This window comes from Nipponia nippon, unplaced genomic scaffold (assembly GCF_047370975.1).
Source record: "Nipponia nippon isolate SJK-2023a ecotype South Korea unplaced genomic scaffold, ASM4737097v1 scaffold_10, whole genome shotgun sequence".
Lineage (NCBI taxonomy): Eukaryota > Metazoa > Chordata > Aves > Pelecaniformes > Threskiornithidae > Nipponia > Nipponia nippon.
Window position 1 is genome coordinate 2,994,107 of NW_028262291.1, and position 18,824 is coordinate 3,012,930.

Genomic DNA, 18,824 nt, shown 5'->3' on the forward strand with positions numbered 1-18,824 from the left:
TGGCCTGTATCAGGAATAGTGTGGCCAGCAGGACCAGGGAGGTGATTGCCCCCCTGTACTGGGCACTGGTGAGGCCGCACCTTGAGTTCAGTTTTGGGCCCCTCACTACAAGAAGGACATCGAGGTCCTAGAGCGTGTCCGAAGAAGGACAACGAAGCTGGTGAAGGGTCTGGAGCACAAGTCTTATGAGGAGCGGCTGAGGGAGCTGGGGTTGTTTAGTCTGGAGAAGAGGAGGCTGAGGGGAGACCTTATTGCTCTCTGCAACTACCTGAAAGGAGGCTGTAGCGAGGTAGGGGTCGCTTTCTTCTCCCCAGTAACAAGTGATAGGATGAGAGGAAACGGCCTCAAGCTGCGCCAGGGGAAGTTTAGGTTGGATAGTAGGAAAAACTTCACCAAAAGGGTGGTCAGGCACTGGCACAGGCTGCCCAGGGCAGTGGTTGAGTCCCCATCCCTGGAGGTATTTAAAAGATGGGTAGATGTGGTGCTTAGGGACATGGTTTAGTGGTGGGCTTGGCAGTGATAGGTTAACAGTTGGACTCGATGATGATAAAGGTCTTTTCCAACCTTAACCATTCTATGATTCTGTATTAGCTACCAATATTTTAAGTAATATATAAACCCACTACTCATTCTCTCGGCCTATGACAATTTGCCATATATGGCGATTGTCGCTTTTGGGTTGAACGTGTGGGGAGCTGCAAAAGCGTAGAGGATGACAGTATTGATTACATTTATAGACTGGGGCTCGTTTCCCCTGCAGACCACTAAAGATTGTGATATTTAGTGTGAATAGTGACACAAATTAATTAATGATGTGTCCGTATTCCCTTAAATGCAGTGTATATCTAAGAAAGGTGTTCTGGGAAATTTTTCAGTTTTTACGTTAGATATAATTGCAAATGAAAAGCTCCCTAAGCTGCTGTAAAACATTAGAAAATATATTTACTTACTAATTGTTGTTAAAGCAATGCTGAATTTAACTGAAAGTGTTTTAACACTTGCCTAAGTGTTCTAAATCATTCTAATGCTCCGATCTCTATACTTTCATTTTTCATGTGACAATGGTAATTTCATTCTTTTTTTCATTATCAAATACTTAGGAGCCTAAATATTTTGGGTTCCTAAAGGACAGTGTGTTATTTATTCAGATTATACTTAAAAACAGATTACCTCAATTTCAACTTCCAAGAAATTGAATTTTTTATTTTATTTTATTTTCCTCTAAAGAAGGGGTTAAGTTCTTATGTGGAATGATGTTTGCTCCTTGAATTGCTTGACTGACTTCAATGACGGTTCTTGTAAACAGAGGTTTAAAGCATGTGACCAAAATTTGGCATTTATTTTTATGGCTTTGAAGAAGTATCATGATTTAAAAAAAAAGTTGTAGAATCTATACTTGAAAATAAACAAAAGTGTGTAAAATGAATGCTGATAAAGTGACAGTGCCAGAAGCCAAAGCGTAATTAAAACCAGAAGTAAAATCCAATTTAGCAGTCCTGCTTTAGAAGGGTCATTAATTTTTTTCTTTAACTTTTTTCCTCTAATCTGTTCTGCCAATGCGTTAAGTGTGTAATTGTGAAATATTACAGGAGGCACTTAAATCTAGTAGGTGTTACAGAATTGTGTGTTAATGAAATCTGTGCTATACGTAATCCTTGGACAACTCGGGTGAAAGCTGAGTATTCCCAGTAGGGCTGAATCTCCTCAGAGTTTCTGGTGTTTACCTCACAGATGCATCGACATAAGTTCTCTGAATTTTGCATGCTGTGAGGACAACTGTGGAGTGATGTGGTTAAATTGAAAGCTAAATTTGTAATTATCTAATTAATTTTCAATTAAAGTATGGAGCCACCTTTACTTTCATTCCTTTTCACTGGCTGTTCCTTTTTGTCTGCTTTGCATGAAACATCTATTGCCTAATCTGTTACCCCAAACATGTTTTGTCATATCACAAAACAGATGGGAATGTACTTTAAATGAAAAATAATTTCTAACAATGAACAGGATGCATACCGAAGCTTTCATATTCCAAATTTATTCAGTGTGCTTATTTACAAGTGATTCTGTATTTGTTTTAAAAAGAATGGTATTAATAATTTATGATAAGATGGTTTGATGCCAGTTTGCAGTGTAACACATGCTTGTGACTTCCTCAAATTATCTGGCTTTGTAGCTCGTAGTAAAATTAAAGTTGAAAGGGACACATGTCACTTCCATAAAAATGAATGTGATTTTTCAGATTATAAAAACCACACACAGCTCTTTCAGCTGATGCCTTTATCATACAAATTAGGTATATTTTAACCTGGTAAATTGAAATGAGATGTAATTTGGCATTTTAATTGGTTGGCTTTCTTTTTATTATCAGCATAACCTCACCCTTTCCAGTCTCCTGTATAAAGTCTTCATTTAGAGCTGATGAAGAAGTAAAGTTAGACTTCAGTTTGCTTCTTCTTAGTGAGATACGCAGACTTTATTCTTATGTTCGACATGGTAAGGTTGGAGGGAAATCACAAGGTGAACGCAATGGATTGCTTCTTTAATCGTGTTCCTGTCAGTCATTCATAGGGACTTCAGCCTGTCCCTGGTCTCTTTTCGTGTAGTAGTGTCTGATATAAATGTAATTGCTTTCCTGTGGCACAAAACTGATTGAGGATGACTGGTTCTTTCCTGGCTGCTCTGATCCAGCCATGGTCTCAGGGCAACAGGAGCTGGAGGAGGAACTGACCACAGTTCAAGGAATGGGCAGGCTGCAGCAGGCAAGAAGAAAAAGCAATCAGACCAGCAGGAAGCTTCAGGTGGGTTAAAAGAGATAAGAGTTTATTTTTACCTGTATGTTAATAAAAATATGGAAAGTACTATTATTTATATGGTGCTTTACACTTAAAAACATGAAGGGCTTAAGAACTTAGATTAATTATGTAACTGAAAACTTCGGTAAATTTAATGATCGTGTATGTAGCCAGAAGATGAGAAGTTCTGATGGCATCACACCTTTCTATTCCTTGAGTAATAAGTCTACTTAATTTCATGCTGAAAAATAACAAGCTTCCCTCTGGAGTAGTGCACACCTTGAAGCTATGTGCATGCTTAATATGTTAATATGTTAACCATTTTTGGTTTACGTACAATCTTTACAAATCTCTTTGTTGGTGGAGCTTTACTGAATAATTAGTAAGTAGCGTCAGTTCATTCAGATGTACTTCTAGGTAGTTGGTGCTGTAACTCGCACAAAAAAATGATAATCTTTTGTAAGAAGAATTAGGATGTCATTGTCACATTAACATACCATTGGAAGAATAATTTTATGTTTAGTTAACTCCGATACTTTACCCTGAGATTCAGAGAACCCTATTAACTGTAGAAATCAGGGGACCAATTAAGGTATCCAAACATAGTTATCCATTGGCCTTTCAGATGCCTGAGGGTGTCTTCAAAGGCCAGACAGATACCATCCAAAACCTGTGGGAGACTTGGCTTTTCTGGAAGTAATAGCTGGGAGCTGGGCAGGTCACTCTAGTGTCCACAGCGATCCCATATACTTATATTTAGGCACCTGAATCACTTGCCGAGTTTTAGGACTTTTAATTGAAACTACGCTTTTAATAACAGAATATGTATTTTACCCTTGCTTCCTTTCTTTAATTTAAACTTCATTGTCATGTTTTGTGCATAGGAAGAATACAACTTTGATAGAAAACAATGCTTTCAGGAATTGAACGTCACCTTGGATAGCACTGATTCAGCTGAAGGAGAAAATATGGGAGGTTGGTGGCCAGAGTACACTTCACCTAATGCAGGTGTGATAGCGACTAGACAGTTTATTAAAGCATGCACAGCATCTGTATTTTGTGTCTATTTTTGTTTTCAAATTCAACTAACAACCCATTTGTGGTGTATTCTAATTGTTGTTGAATTTTTTTGGCTTGCGTTTTCTTCCTTTTCATTTTAAAGCATGTGCGTGCTGGATGAACTGCCTAGTTTTGGTTCAGAAGTAGAATATAAATATGACTACACACTGGAAATGGTTGAGCCTTGGTGCCCATGAAATACCCTATGTGATCAGATCATGTGTTTTTTAAGTTATGAGTCTTGTTCCTGTGAATGTGTTTCCAATCTATATAACAATTATGTTGCAAACCAGAATTGCATGCCATTGCTGTATGCTTTTAATTTAAAAATAAAATGCTTATTTTTTTAATGCAGATATTTTTATATCAGTGGTAAAGGCTGCAAATATATCTTATTGTTAAAATGGAATAGACTCACTTGCAAATTTTGATAGAGACCAGTTTACTTTGTTTATTAGTAATTGATTAAAATCTGATCCTGCAAGTACACGATTAACTTGTGATGAAAGTAACATGAGCCCCAGTATTGATTGAGCCACAATATTGGTTAGAATATTTCTGCCAGGTTCTCCGAGTTCTTGAGCTATGCAACTTTATTTTGGTTTTTCAACAGTTAAGCGTACTTTTGCCATCTAATTTTTGGAAGTACAGGGCCTCAGGCATTTCCACTGGAAATGGTTGAGATCTGATTGTGCCCAACACTGATGAGAATCGTGAATAAAAAGCTGAAACCATTTCTAGACTTCAGGAATTCTAGTAGACCCTTCTTGAAATTATTTTTCTTTTTTGACTTAAGTAGGTTTACGGAGTGTGGTTGAAGAGTTGGAATTGGAAAGAAATCAACTGCAGGAACAAATTCTCTTTCTAGAAGAGCGTTGTCAGGATCTGGAAGATAGATTGCAGCTTCAAGGTAGAATGGAGGCTCTTCAGGTGAGCTTTGGTGGTTGTGTAAAACCTGACAATAAAAGAGAATCATTTTATTCTCTGTTTATATTCTTACAATCATGGCCTACAGTAAGACAAAAAGGTCAATTTGCAGCTAGCAAAAATGTCTAAAGCCTACTTTATACTTCATAACTATGTTGGCAGAGAGTGTACGCATACTATTATGCTCTGAAGTTGAAGCCTGTCGCTTCTGTTCAGTAAAAGTCGTCACACGGAGAAGCTTGTTTGAAAGTAAGCTTTGTTATTTGTTTTAGAAACATAGTAAAAGGCAACATGATTTTCATTTATTCTTTGTAGGGGGCCTTTGTCAGAAGGTCCAGAATTAGATTTTGTTACTGCTGGCCTAGGTCTCCCTCTTCTTACATACCTCAAGTTTCTTTCATATAAATATGTGTGTCTGTGCATTATTATTTTTATGTACACACACACACACACTCTTATAGAAAAGAAACTGTGTAAATATATAAAAATAATTAGTAATTTAATATTTATTTTTATATATACAATCTAAACCCCAGGTATTAATTTGATATATATTTATATTGTAAAATTATTCAATGAACGCACCAAAAGGAACAGTAAATATTTATCAGAAAAGTTATTTTTAATATTTCCTGATTGACAAGTTACTATGATAATTTGTAAACCTTATTTTCACGAAATGACACAACTGATCTCTTACTCAAACTCCTTCAGGCTTGGTACATTATTCATAGTTCTTTATCTGTTAAAATCATTACTTCTTTTTTATATATCTGCAACTTAAGATGAAAGACAACCTTGTGTTAATTATTATTTGAGAATCTTGTAACAAAGCCTTTCAATACAGGTAACGTTTGGTGTAGATGAAGAAGGGCAGCTGTTGAGGGCGGTACAGGTGTGTTCGGCCTCCTCCAAAATGCTAGCTTATTTTCCTTAGAGGTGACAAGTTTGCCATGTTTGTCCTATTTGCTTTTGATTCTGGATATATGTTCTGCTTTTGGTTTTTGGTTGCTGTTGTCAGACTTTTTTTGTGGTTTTATTTTTGAATTGGTGCGGTGGATCTGGCTAGAGTAGGAGATTTTTACTGTGTTTAAAAAAGAAAAAAAGCTGTGTGAATGAAGCTTGCTTCCTTTTTCTTTTCTCCACAATCCCCTATGTGCAGGTTTCTGCATTCCTTCAACCTGAAAAAATAGGCAAAAAAAAAATTACAAGTTTGGTACTGTCTTCAACCCAATGAGGAAAGTACTTTCTCAAAGCAGTAGCTTCCCCTAGGAAGATAAGTAAGCTGCCTTAACACAGTATGAGTGTGCGTGTTGTTTTGGGTATACAGCAGTCATCCTTGAGTTCATGCTATCATAGCATTGCTGAAGGAGGTATTTCTGAAAGGTGGGTCGCATCTATTTGAACTAATATCACATCTGAACTTGTGATATTAGTGTCGTATTTTGCACTGATATCTGCTAAAGTGCTAGAATAACGGTCTCTAGTAGGATGTAAATCTCCTGAAGAGTCAGATTTTCATGACTCCAGTTATTTTACGCTATTCTGGGTGTTTGTATGTGATAATCCTCTTCATTATTATTTTGTTGCAGAATGAAAATGAACGTTTGCAAACTCAACTCACCCAATTACGCAACCAACAAATGCGAGATGGGGAAAAACATCAAATTCTGATCTCTGGCTTGAATGAGCAGCTTAAAGGGTAAAATAAAGGTTCTTTGCAACTCCATACAGGATTAGCTTTCTTTGCTCTAAGCTTAAACTTCTAATGAGAAGTATAATCTCTTAAAACACTTGAAAAAGAGTTACTTGATTCCTGCTTCTGTTTGCAGTAATTTTATTTTTGTACTCAGAAGTTTAAATGGGAAGTGTAAAAATAATTATTCTTTTAGAAATATAGTTTGGGGCTAATAAGTCTAGAAAGCTTAATGCCAGATTTGTTTTCAAAGTATCTAAATATGTATTTTCTTCTTAGATTAAGTGACAGAAATAGCTTCCTTGAAACTTCGCTTGGAGAAAAAGAACAAAAACTGTTGAGCACGACAGAAAAACTAGAACAACTTGAAACTTTGAGGAAACTGCTTCAAGAAAAAGATCTTCTGAACAGAGAGCTTGGTGAAAAGTTTGTGCATACTGAGCAAAAAGTAAGTTTAAGTTATTGTTAAGTAGTATTTAATTTATTTGAACTCGCGAGCATTAGCCATAACTTTCTATTTGTGTCCCAGCAGCAATATTGCTATTTTCTGTATCTGAAGGTTTTTGCTCTGTTTCTTTACCATTTTGTTCACTTCATGTAACTGCTCTGCTTTAAGTTGGGTGTAAGGACTTCTGAAAGCTTTGCACGAAAGTATTTATGTTTTATTGGAGCGATAAGTTTTCCTCACTTATTAATTTCAAAGTATAAACTCCACTGCTATGTAAATGTAGCTAAAGTATTATAACTCTAACATCATAATTTTAATATAATTCTACTTATTTCTACCACATTGACTTTTATTTTTAATACTAAGCTGAATGAAGCCTTAAAGAAATGCAGTGTTTATGAAGTGGAGAACACTGAGCAGAAAACAGTCATCGGTGATCTAACAGAAAAAGTTGCTACACTGAAGGAAAAGGTAACTCATTAATATAAAGTAAGAGAAGAAATTTTGTTCTTTTGACATGACCCATTTAAATGTCAGCAAAATAGCAGCATTAGCTGCTAAAAATTTCATACGCTAAATTTTCTGTATGCTAAAACAATCTAAAGAATAACATGGTTATCTTGTTACTATGTGGTTGGGTACAGATTGATTACCTTAGATACTTGTTCTACATGTGGAGCATAACTTCCATTCTCCCTCTAACGTATGTTTGAAGTATTCTTGTAACATTATTTTCTTGATGTTTAGACTTTGAAACAAGATGGCGTGGTAGAATCGATGCGGCTGGATCTGGACCAGACAAATGAAGAGCTTGACAAATTGAATACGAGCCATTTAGAGGAAAGATCTCAACTTATTCAAGATCTCCAGAAACGTGAAAGAGAAATTGATAATCTTAAAGAAGCACTGGCAGAAAAAGACAGGGAGATGTCTGTCCTGTCTTTGAATATGACAGAATATTCTGAACAGGTTATCATCCTGAAGCACCAAGTGCAATGCAAAGAGGAAGAAATACGAGGGATGGAAGAGGCTTTATCAAAGGCTGAAAGGGAAACTCATTTACTGAAAGAAGTACAAACAGCTGATGTAAGAGATGCAAGCGTGAAGATATCTGTCCTTTCTGAGCAAAGTAATACAATGAGACTAGAGCTAGAAAGAGTTAGAGTTGAGAATGAAGCTAAAACCAAAGAAAATGAGGAGTTAATAAGACAAAGCAGTGAGAACAGCATGACAATTAAGGATCTCCGTTCTGAAATCAAAGCCAACAATGTCGCGTACCATAACAAACTCGCGGAGTGTGAGTCACAAATTACTTTGCTGAAAGAACAAATTAGTAAATCATCTGAAAAGCTACAAGAAACTGAGGATAAGCAAAGAAAAGAAACTGAGTATTTGAAATCTCAGCTTGAGGAAAACAATACTCTGAAGGAAAAATGGAACAATTTGCTTAAAGAGAAAGAGAGTAAAGCACAGACACTTGAAAATGAGTTAAAATCAATTAAAGATTCATATAACAAACTGGTTTTGGAAAATGCTAAAAAAGATGAAGAGTTGGCTGAGTTATCTAGGCAGCTCATGGAACGTACTGAACATCAGGAAACAATTAAAAAAGAATTACAAGAGAAACAAGAGTTCATTACTTCATTAGAGCAGAAGCTTGGGGTTTTGGAGCAGCAAAATGAAGAGACTAAACTTAAATTAACTGGAGATCTGAAAGCCAAAGAGACATGTTGCAAAGAACTGAATAACCAATTAAATGAAATACATAAACAAATTAACAAGATGGAAATAGAGACACGGGAGAAAGCTTCAGCTAATAAGCAATTGCAGGCAGATCTTGAAGGGAAGGAAGAAAAACTGGCAGAGCAAATAAAAGCAAATGAATATCTGAAAAAAAGTATAGATCTGGTGGAAAAAGAGAAGGAACAGCTAATCAGTAAAAATGAGAATTTGTCCAAACTCCTGGATGTAAAAGAATGTGAATTATTAAAGAAAATCCAGGCTGTGGCAGAAATAGAGAATAAGTTTTCTGTTAGCACTGCTGAGTACGAAAAAACTCTTTCAGTACTGAATTGTGACAAAAACACTCTGGCAAAAGAGATTGAACAACTTTCAATACTTGCTGAGCAAAAAGAAAATTCAGTTGCAGAACAGCTGCAGGAGAAAACAAAGGAATGTAATGTGCTAGCTGATCAGTTGTCTGAAAGCAAGGAACAGACACAACAGTTGCATGAACAAATGCAATCACTTCTCATTCAGCTGAAGGATAGTAGAGACAAAGAAATAAAGAAAGAAGAAATGTTAAATAATAAGTTATCTGAATGCAGTAGCCTAATCCAAGAGCTCAGCCATAGTAAGGAAAAGAATTTACTACTGCAGGAACAAATTCAAAGTGTAACTTTGGATTTTGAAGCTGTGAACAAGTCTCTAGAAGAGAAGGTCCTTCAAAATGATTCATTACATAAGGCAATGGAAGAGAGTAAGTTTTGTATTGTAGAGTTGCAGGATGAAATTAAAAATCTTAAAGATGAAAAAACAAGGTTATCTCAGCTGGTAGAGGAAAGAGACCTGACTGTAAAAAGTCAGGGTTCAGAACTTGAGAAGTTTCATAGGCAAATTTCTGAAAAAATGGAAGAAAGTACAGTGTTAAATAATCAGCTACAGCTATTAAGCAAAGAAGTGGATGTGCTTAAGCATGAAAAGGAGGACTTTTCAAGCTTATTGAGCGAGAAGTCACGTGAATGTGGAGTTCTTCAGTCACAGTTGGTACAGCAGCAGTCTGAAATTACTTCAGCAAGGCAACAAGCACATACAGCAGCTCTAGAAAACGAAAAATTGAAAGTAGACATTGAAACAGTTAGTGTAATGGTAATGAAAAAGTCAGACGAAGTGGCTGCTTTAACTTCACATTTGTCCCAACAAAGCCATAATATTTTAGCTCTGAAGGACCAAATTGATGGCCTCTTGATTGAAAAAGAAAACCTAAAAACTGTCTTTGAAGAAAAAGAAACTCTCCTTTTTGAAAAGGAGGCTTTGATTCAGCAAATGAAAGATAGTAAAATGGCAGGAGAAGGGCAATATATGCAAATCATTTCAGATCTACAAAACCAAATACAAGCCCTAGGTTTTGAAACCAGCCAGCTTAGACATGCAATGCAGGAAAAAGAAAATGAATTTAAGAGGCAAGCCCAAGAATTAAAGTTATTAAAAGATAAATCTGAAGAGTCTGATGTACTTAGGGTTCAACTGTCTGAGAATATGGAGGTTATTTCTGACCTTCAATGTCAGCTTAGAAATGTGACAGAAAAATCATCCCAGTTGAATGATTCAATTATACAGAAGGATGAATCTTTAAAACAGAAGTTAGATGAATACATCAGTTTAAAAGCACAGCTTTCTGAGGTGCAGGAATCTTCTGTTTTGCAGCAGAAACAGTTGGAGCTTTTAGTCTCCGAAGCAGAACAATTAAAAGTACTTGTTTCAGAAAAAGAATTGACCATCAACAATATTTCATTATCTAGTGAGAATTTAAAGACACAACTTCAAGAGAAAGAGAATGAATGTGAGGTCTTAAAGAAACAGGTGGTAGAGCTGGAGGAAGCAAAGGTGAATTTACAAAAAGAAATACAACATCAGAAGAATGTAATAATTGAGATGGACCAGTCCTTATCAGAAAAGGAGTCATCTCTTACGGAGAATAAAAGTCTCCTTGAAACTCTGAAGGAGAAAGCAAGGAAAGATGAAGAGAAGACAAATTTAATTTCTCAGCTCAAAAGTCAGGTAGATGAACTAACACAAGAACTACAGAAATCTAAAGAACTAGTCCACGAGAGAGAAGATGCCTTTTTGTCTCTTCAGGAGAAAATTGAAGCACAGTATGAACTAAGAACTGAGTTGAATGCAGCTCTTGAGAAAAAAGAAGTTGTTATTGCTGGACTGCTTAATTCTTTAAAGGAGAAAGATACCAGTATGCAGTTGGCAGATAGCAACGTTAATGTTCTTTCTAGTGAGATTGAGGTTCTCAGAGAAAAATTAGAGAAAAGTGGTACAGCCATGAAAAACCTTACTGAGGAATTTCAGGAAAAGAATGAGAAGCTTGATATTAATCAGAAGAAGATTGATTCTTTGACAATTGAACTTGACTCTCTTAAAAATGAACACCAAAAAGCACTAGACCAAATAAGTACATGGGAAGAACAACTACAGCAAAAAGAATTGGCTGTTGAGTCTCTGCGTGTGAAGTGCACTGAACAGGCAGATAACATAGCGTGTTTGAAGTTAGAGTTGAACAATGTAAATTCCAAATCATCTCAAGACTGCCGTGACAATGCGCTTTTAATAGCTAGTCTGCAGTGCCAGGTAGAGTCTTTAGAGAAACAGAAAAATCAGTTGCAAGAAGATGCTGATAAACTGATGGCTGAAAACGCGCAACTTACTACATCTCAAAATCATTTGCAAAAGGAATTGGAAGAGCTCCGAGAAATCAATGAAAAACTAGAAACCAGTGAGAATTATTCAAGAATGCAGATAGATGCCGTCAAACTGCAGATGAAGAGTGAAAAAGAGAAATTACAGATGCAGGTTAGTGTGAAGGGTGAAGAACTCTCTAAATTAGAACTTAAACTTGAAACTCTAGAACAAAGTCTACTTGAGTCAGAAAACAAATGGGTGACAGAACTTGATAGGGCAACTTTGCAAAATAATCATCTTACTGAGCAATTGAGCAGTTTAGAAAGTGAAATGAAATCAAAGGATAGCAAAATCCAGTCTTTGCAGCAAGAGCTGGATCTTATGAAAGAGGAGTTAACTCAAAGTTTATCTCCATTACTTAGTAGTAGGCTTTTATGTAAAGAAAAGGCGGCACAGAGTTCAGATTCTGAACTGCAGCTGACTGATAGCAAAATTCAGTTGGAAAAATTCTCCACTCTGATAACTGCTATTTTGAGCAAAGAAACAGAAGGAGAACAATTGCAACTGGTGCTTTTAGAAAAAAAGAAAGAAATAGACACCATGAAAGATGAATTAAAAAGTATGCAGTCGCTTGAGAAGCAGAAGGAGTTGCTGCAGAACGATATTGAAAAGATGAAGGGCAAATACGAATCTGAAATTGAATGTCTGTCAGAAGAAATGGTCACAATCAAGGAAACATTATGTAAACAACAGTCTCTCTTGCAAGAAAGGGAAGAGTCTTTTGCAGAAATAAATAAGCAGGTTGACTTTCTTCAAGACAAGATAAATAAATTGGAAGAAATAGTAAGAACCAGTCAAGAAAAACTGCATGTCAAAGGTAAAAAAGTAGCAAGTCTCCTTGAAGAAATGGGAAAAAAAGATCAACTCATTGAAAACTTAACTTCCCAGGTAAATCAGCAGAAGGATTTAATTTCTGGTCTAAGCCAGCAACTGAAGGAAAAGGACTGTTCTGTTACCCAGATCATGGAATCATTGTCTAATGAAATGCTGAATTTTTCTGAAGAGAGAAACGCATTAAATACCAAACTGCAAGACCTTGAAGCTGCTCATAATAGTTCTGTAGGAGAGCTAAACAGAGTATTGCAGGAACTTGAGGATTGTAAGAAAGAACTGGAACATAGTCAGGTTACGTTAAGCAGTAGAGAAGCTGTGTTTAAAGATTTAGTGAATGAAAAAGAGGAGATGCAGTTTAATCTTGAGAAAATGGGTAAGGAAAAAGAGAATCTGAAAAAGAAACTTCAAGCAGCATTGATAATAAGAAGAGATCTAATGCAAAAAGTTGGAAAACTGGAAAAGAGTGGACAGGAAGAAATAGAAAAAGAGCAAAAAAAAGCAGAGGAGCTGCTGGAGAAAGTTAATGAGTTAACGGACAAGCTGAGAGTTGTTGAAGTACAAAATAAAGATTTTGAGCTTAATCTTGGAACTTTGAAGCAACAACTTTCAGAAAAAGATGCCAAAATAAGTGATCTGACTGAAATTTTGTCTGCAAAAGCTTCTTATTTAGAGAAACTTCAGGACAACATTGCAGAACTAAATGATGCCATTGCTGAAAAACAAAATATATGTGAGCAGAACCTGAAATCTTTAGAGGAAAAGGACTGCAAGCTTGCTCATATGCAATCTATGCTTGATGAAAAGGCAAGTGCATATGAAGAGGAACGTTCTCAGCTGCTCTTAGCTCTTGAAAAGATGAAGTCTGAAGTTAAGAAGAAGGAAGAACTGTTGAAAAATTCCAGTTCAGAAGAGCCTGGTTTAAGTGCTGGCGATGGAAAGAAGTGTCTGGACCCCAACAACGACATTAATATTATGAATCAATTAAAAAAAGAAAAAGAAGCCTTACAGAGGGAGCTTTTGGTCAGGAAAGAAGATATGAAAAGGTTTCAGAAAGAAAGGGAAGAGCACACTAAACTTGCAGCAGATTTTGATGAACAAAGAAACCACCTCGAGCAACTCAAACAAGAACATAAAGCACTCTGGGAAGTTCTTCAAACAAAATGTAAAGAACTTGACTTTAATCTGTTAGAAGAGTTCCCTCTAGGGAAAGAGCTGGCTTCACCTAAGGCAGTGCTGGGAGAAGCAGCAGCTGACCTAAGGAATTTGGAATCAGACAAACCAAGAGGCAAGGTTCAGGTTGCATCCTTAAAAGAGTCAGAAAATATGATCGCTTCAGTGGCGAGTAAAGACGCTGAGTTAAAAGAACTAAGAAGTAATTATGCAAAACTTCAAGAGGAAACAGAAATGTTCAAGAAAGAGTTGAGAAAAATATCGGTTGAATTTGGTGATGGAAGAGAAGAAACAGTCAACTTAAACTCTTTGAGACAGCAGGAGCAGCACCAGGAGCAATGTAAGGGCAGCTTGTTGGAGGACATAAAGCAGCTACAGAAAAAGCTGAAAGGATATGAGGCTGAAGCTATAGACATTAAGACAGTGCTTGAACATGTGAATAAGGAGAAAGAAGCACTTCTTAAAAAAAGTGAAGAGGATTACAAGATGAGCGAGGAGAAACTGCAGAGGTTGAGACTTGAAGCTAAGAAGGAGGTTGCAGAAAAGAATGAGGAAATAGAAGGATTGCGTTGTTCACTTATGGATTTCAAAGATAAACTTGATCAGGAAAAGGAATTATTAAACAAAGCTATAAAGGAGGGCCAAGAAGAAGCCCACCATTACAAAACAGCATTTGAAGGAATGAAGAGTGAAAAAGAGAAGCTTCTCAGTTGTGTAGAGAAGTCCAATTTGGAACTAATTAATATGAAAAAGGAGGTAAAACATTTCAGTGAAGAAAACAAAAAACTTCTGACAGAGCTATGCATGCTACATGAGAAGGCTGAGATGAGTAGACCTGTGGTGTCATGCAAAGAGCTTAAGGAAGAAAATGATACTGAAAAAGAATTGGGAGAGTTTTGTTCAGAACATAATTTGCTGCAAGGAACATTACAAGGTAAAGGCACCCGCTTTCAACTCTCGGAGACTGATTACTCCAGGAGAACTAAACTGAGAGAAGCAACAGAATGTCAAAGCCAGAAACAAATGCAAATGGTTGAAGAGCCGCTGGCAAAAACTGCAAATGTAAATGATTCTAAACCACAAGAGCCAAGAACTATAGCAGAAGAGAATTCCAGGGAGCGTCTTCAAAGAAAATTACAGGCGGCTTTAATATCACGTAAAGAAGCCCTGAGAGAAAATAAATGTCTCAAAGACCAGATCGATAAGCTGATGTTGGAAAGAGAAGAACTGGTGAACAAGACAGGTATGCTTGAACACTTGTTAGAGCTTGGTAGAGGAGAACAAAGTTCAAGTACAGTTTCTCCATTGTCTGAAGAGGAGAGCCTTGTTTCTGAAAATGCTAGACTGTTGACTGAAAACAAAAACCTCACCGCGGCATGTGAAAGTCTTAAATCCACCATGGAGACTATAGTTCAGGAAAAAGAGGCCTTTTCTTTCCAGCTAAATACCTTAAAAGATTCTCAGACAGTTGAATTAACAGGATGGAAGGCTAAACATAGTGAATTAAAGCAGGAGTATGAATCACTTCTTCAGGCGTATGAGAATATCAGTAGTAAAATAGCAGATATGAGGCAAGTTATTGATCTCAGTAGAAAAGAGAAGCAAGAGGCTATTCAAAGACTCAGGGAAGGAGAATCTGAGAAGGAGGCTCTTGAGAAGCATTTACAAAAACTCATTGATGAAAATGAGGTTATTAAGAATCAACTGAAACAACTTGGAGAATCCAAGAAAATGGAAGTTGACGAATTACAAAGTAAAGCAGAAAGGCAGATATGTGAGCAAGAGGCAAGGATGCAAGAACACCAGGATCGTCTTCGTGAACTCACTGAACAGAATCATCAGCTAATGGAGGAAAATGAGCAGCTGAAACAAACTTCTGAAAATTTAAAGCAGGCTTTAGAGAAAATTCAGAACGAAAATGATATTCTTCATAATAACATCACTGTAACTAAAGCAGCTTTGGGAGAGCTGCAAGTTCAAATGGAAGTGTACCAAAATGATATGCAATCTAAAATCAATGATGCATTATGTGAGAACGAATCATTGCTAAAGGACATTAATGTGTTAAAGGATAAACTCTCTGAAAAAGAACACGATGTGCTCATCCTCAAACAAGAAAGAAAATTGATTTCAGAAAAAGTGAAAGAAACTGAAAAATCTTTGGATCATAAAAATCATTGTCTAACAAAGCTGGACACGGAATGTAAAAGCCTTACACAAGAGATTGTTAGTCTAAATGAAAAAGTTAAGATTTTGGAGGATGATAAATGTCTGTTACAGGAAGAATTAGAAAATGTACAAGAAAGTTCTTACAAAGTAAAGAATGAGAGAGAATTTCTTGAGACAGAATTGCTTAATCATGTTAAAAAAGTTGATCATCTTACTGACAGAGTGAAATCAGCCCAGGTACAGAATGCCTTGCTGTTACAGCAGCTGGAAGAATTACAGGCAGAAAAATCTAACGTGATTAGAGAAAAAGAAGAACAGCAGTTACATCTTGTAAAAATGTTTGAGGAGAAAGTAAAAAGTGCTCAGAGGGATAATAATGGAAGTAAAACCAAAACGAAAGAATTGCAAGAACTCTTAAAGGAGAAACAGCAGGAGATCAACCATTTGCAAAAGGATTCTATAAAGTTCCAGGAGCTGATCCTGGATTTGGAAAGATCTGTGAAACTGTCACAGTCAAAAAGTGAAAAATTTGAAAAGGACTTAAGTAATATGTCAGAAAAGCTTGTGAAGTCACATGAAGAAATATGTCATCTCAAGGGAGAGCTTTCTTCACAGATGAACTTGTTGGATCAGTCAAAGAATGAAGTGGACAGGCTTACAGATGAGAATCTAAATTGGAGAAAAGAACTTAAGAAGAAAGAAGACGAACTACAAATTCAAAAGAGAGAATACAAGAGAGAATTGGAATTTAATCTTCAACAATTAAAATTGGCTCACAAAAGAGAATTTGTGAACCTAGAGGAAAGACACAGTGCTCTTGAGAGAGAAAAAGATAGGGCCATTAGTGAGATTCGTGGTTTGCAAGAGGAAGTTGGCATTAAGGACTCTCAAAACAAGAAACTTCAAGCAGATTTGAATGCAGCTTTGGCACGATTAGCTGCTTTTACAAAGTGTATGTCCTCTCTTCAGGATGACCGGGACAGGGTAATCACTGAAATGAAAACCTGGGAATTGCAGTTCAAAGAGGCCATCCAGAATAAAGAGAAGCAGATAGAAGACAGTAATAAAAGAATAATGTCTTTACAAGATGAATTGAAAGACAAAATTACTCAGATTCAAGAACTGAATATCAAATATTCCGCGGTAGAGGAAACAAAGGATGAACTATATTTGAGGCAAAAATCTGTTGATGTGCAACGCTATGAAGAGCTCTGCAGAATAAAGGAAGAAAATACAGTTTTTTTTAACAGGCAGCAAGAATTGGAGAGTGTTCTTCAGTCCAAAGAAGAAGCTTTGCAAGCACTCCTTAAAGAAAATAATTCTCTTAATCATCTCATAGAGAATAGTAAAAGTGCAGGAAGAGAGATAAAAGCTCTGGAAAGTAATTTTACAAGACAGGAACAAGAATTGCAACAGCTTCTAGCTGAGAAGGAAAAAATTAATGCTGAATTGCAAAAGCAGATTACCATTTCTGAGCAAATGAAGGTCATGCTAAATAATAAAGACAAAGAAATTTCCTTACTCATTTCTTCAAAAGGTGATGAAATTTCTGACTATCTGATTCAGGTACAGACTCAACATAGAAAACAAATCAAAGATTATGAACTTCAGTTAAAGTCTTTGCAGATAGAGAGACAACAATCCAAGGAGTCCTGTCAGAGGATGGAAAATGAATTGAAAAGTCTCCAGATGAAAGCAGACAAAGCAGGTCAAGATAAGGCTGCAATTGCCAGTGAAATAGATGCCTTTAAAAAATCAATGTCGTCTCTTCAGAATGATCGGGATGATCTTTTTTCTAAATACAAAGAGCTGGAACATCTTCACCAAGATGTCCTACATCAGCGGGACAGTCTTATAGTTGGCAATGCAAGTGAGAATAACGCTTTGAAACAAGAATTAAGGATACTTCTCAATCAGATAGATGATCTTCATTCTGAAAATGCAATGCTAAGTGCACAGCTGATAAAATATAGGGAAGATCTTAACCAAGTTTTATCGCTGAAAGACCATCAGCTGAAAGACTTACTTAAGCAGAAATTGGATTGTATTAAAAGCCTTGAACAAGAAAAATATGATCTTCAAAAACAAATAAAAGAAATGCAACTTTCCAATGAACTGCAGAAGGATACTGCTGTATCTTTGGAACATGAAAATAAAAAATTAGTGTCTAAAGTAAGTGATTTAGAATCTCTAATTGCATCATTAAACAAAGAGAAACTTGTTTCTGAATCTGGAGAGAAGCTGCTAACTAGTGATAGCGTTCAGAAAAAAGAATTTGTATCAAATGGACAGTATGGAGAAAATCTTCAGAAGAAGATGCAAGAACTCCAGAAATCAAGAGGCAGAAATACTAAGGATGCAGATGAGGAATACACTGAGGCTCTTTCGACACTTGAACGTGGAGATGAACCTGATGCTTTTGCAGAGAAGATGGTATTAGAAGTTCAGTCTCAAAATAGTGAGCTGAGGTCCCAAAATGAGGCCTTTGGGAAAGCAATGACTGCTCTGCAAAATGATAGAGATAGGATAATAGAGGACTTCAAGGTACTTCAGAGCAAATACACATCTGAACTCAGGACTGAAAAAAAGAAAGGAGATGAACTTGAAGCTGAATTGGGTGGCTTTAAATTGCATCTTATCAGTATGCTCAAAGAAAATTCTCTTCTGAACCGGGCTGGTTTTGATGCTGCGAATAAGGTTACACTTGATCAGATTGCTGATGAAATTGAAAATCTCTGTAGGACGTTAGTCAGTCGAGAGATGGAGGTTAGCAGGCTCTCATCTGAGTGTGGGAGTTATGTTCACCAGATTGAAGCGTTTTCCAAGGCTATGGCCAGTCTTCAGGATGACCGAGACAAATTGCTGCAGGAACTCAGCAATCAGAAGGTAACTTCTGAAACAAAACAGGGCACAGCTTCATTTCCCATTAGCTGCAACAGCATCAATGAGACAAATTCTTTTAAAAGTAATTTGGATACACCTCAGAACAATAGGGGAAGATTGGTAAGTTTTTAATTAGCTACATCACTTTGTAATTTTTTTTTTTATGCAGAGAAGGCTTAGAGGCATTATGGATTCTGAAGTTTAACTTTGCAAATTATGTGAGTGCCAAGAAAACATTGTGTGACTAGAGAAGGCGTGCTTACAATTTTGGGACTTTCGGTAATTATCCTGTTAAACAGGAACAAATGGGGGAAAAACATTATTCTGTAATTAGAATCCTAGCACTAATAAATCTTCAACCATATAGTTTTCATTC

General features: G+C 36.4%; 1 protein-coding gene across 12 annotated transcripts in view; it reads left to right on the forward strand.

Annotated features, from left to right (window-relative positions):
• LOC104009488 (uncharacterized) overlaps positions 1-18,824 on the forward strand; it is a 50,078-nt gene that overhangs the window by 20,592 nt on the left and 10,662 nt on the right. For 7 of the 12 annotated variants that reach the window (XR_015701085.1, XM_087742476.1, XM_087742506.1 and 4 more), the window contains 7 exons: positions 2,689-2,798; positions 3,677-3,800; positions 4,648-4,781; positions 6,371-6,480; positions 6,754-6,922; positions 7,289-7,393; positions 7,670-18,568. Coding sequence is in view for 11 of the 12 variants with exons in the window: in XM_087742476.1 (XP_087598602.1) it covers positions 2,689-2,798; positions 3,677-3,800; positions 4,648-4,781; positions 6,371-6,480; positions 6,754-6,922; positions 7,289-7,393; positions 7,670-18,568 (11,651 nt within the window). In the remaining variant the exon portion in view is untranslated. The remainder of the gene's footprint in view (positions 1-2,688; positions 2,799-3,676; positions 3,801-4,647; positions 4,782-6,370; positions 6,481-6,753; positions 6,923-7,288; positions 7,394-7,669; positions 18,569-18,824) is intronic. The other 5 variants (XM_087742542.1, XM_087742497.1, XM_087742564.1 and 2 more) reach the window with 5 other exon arrangements.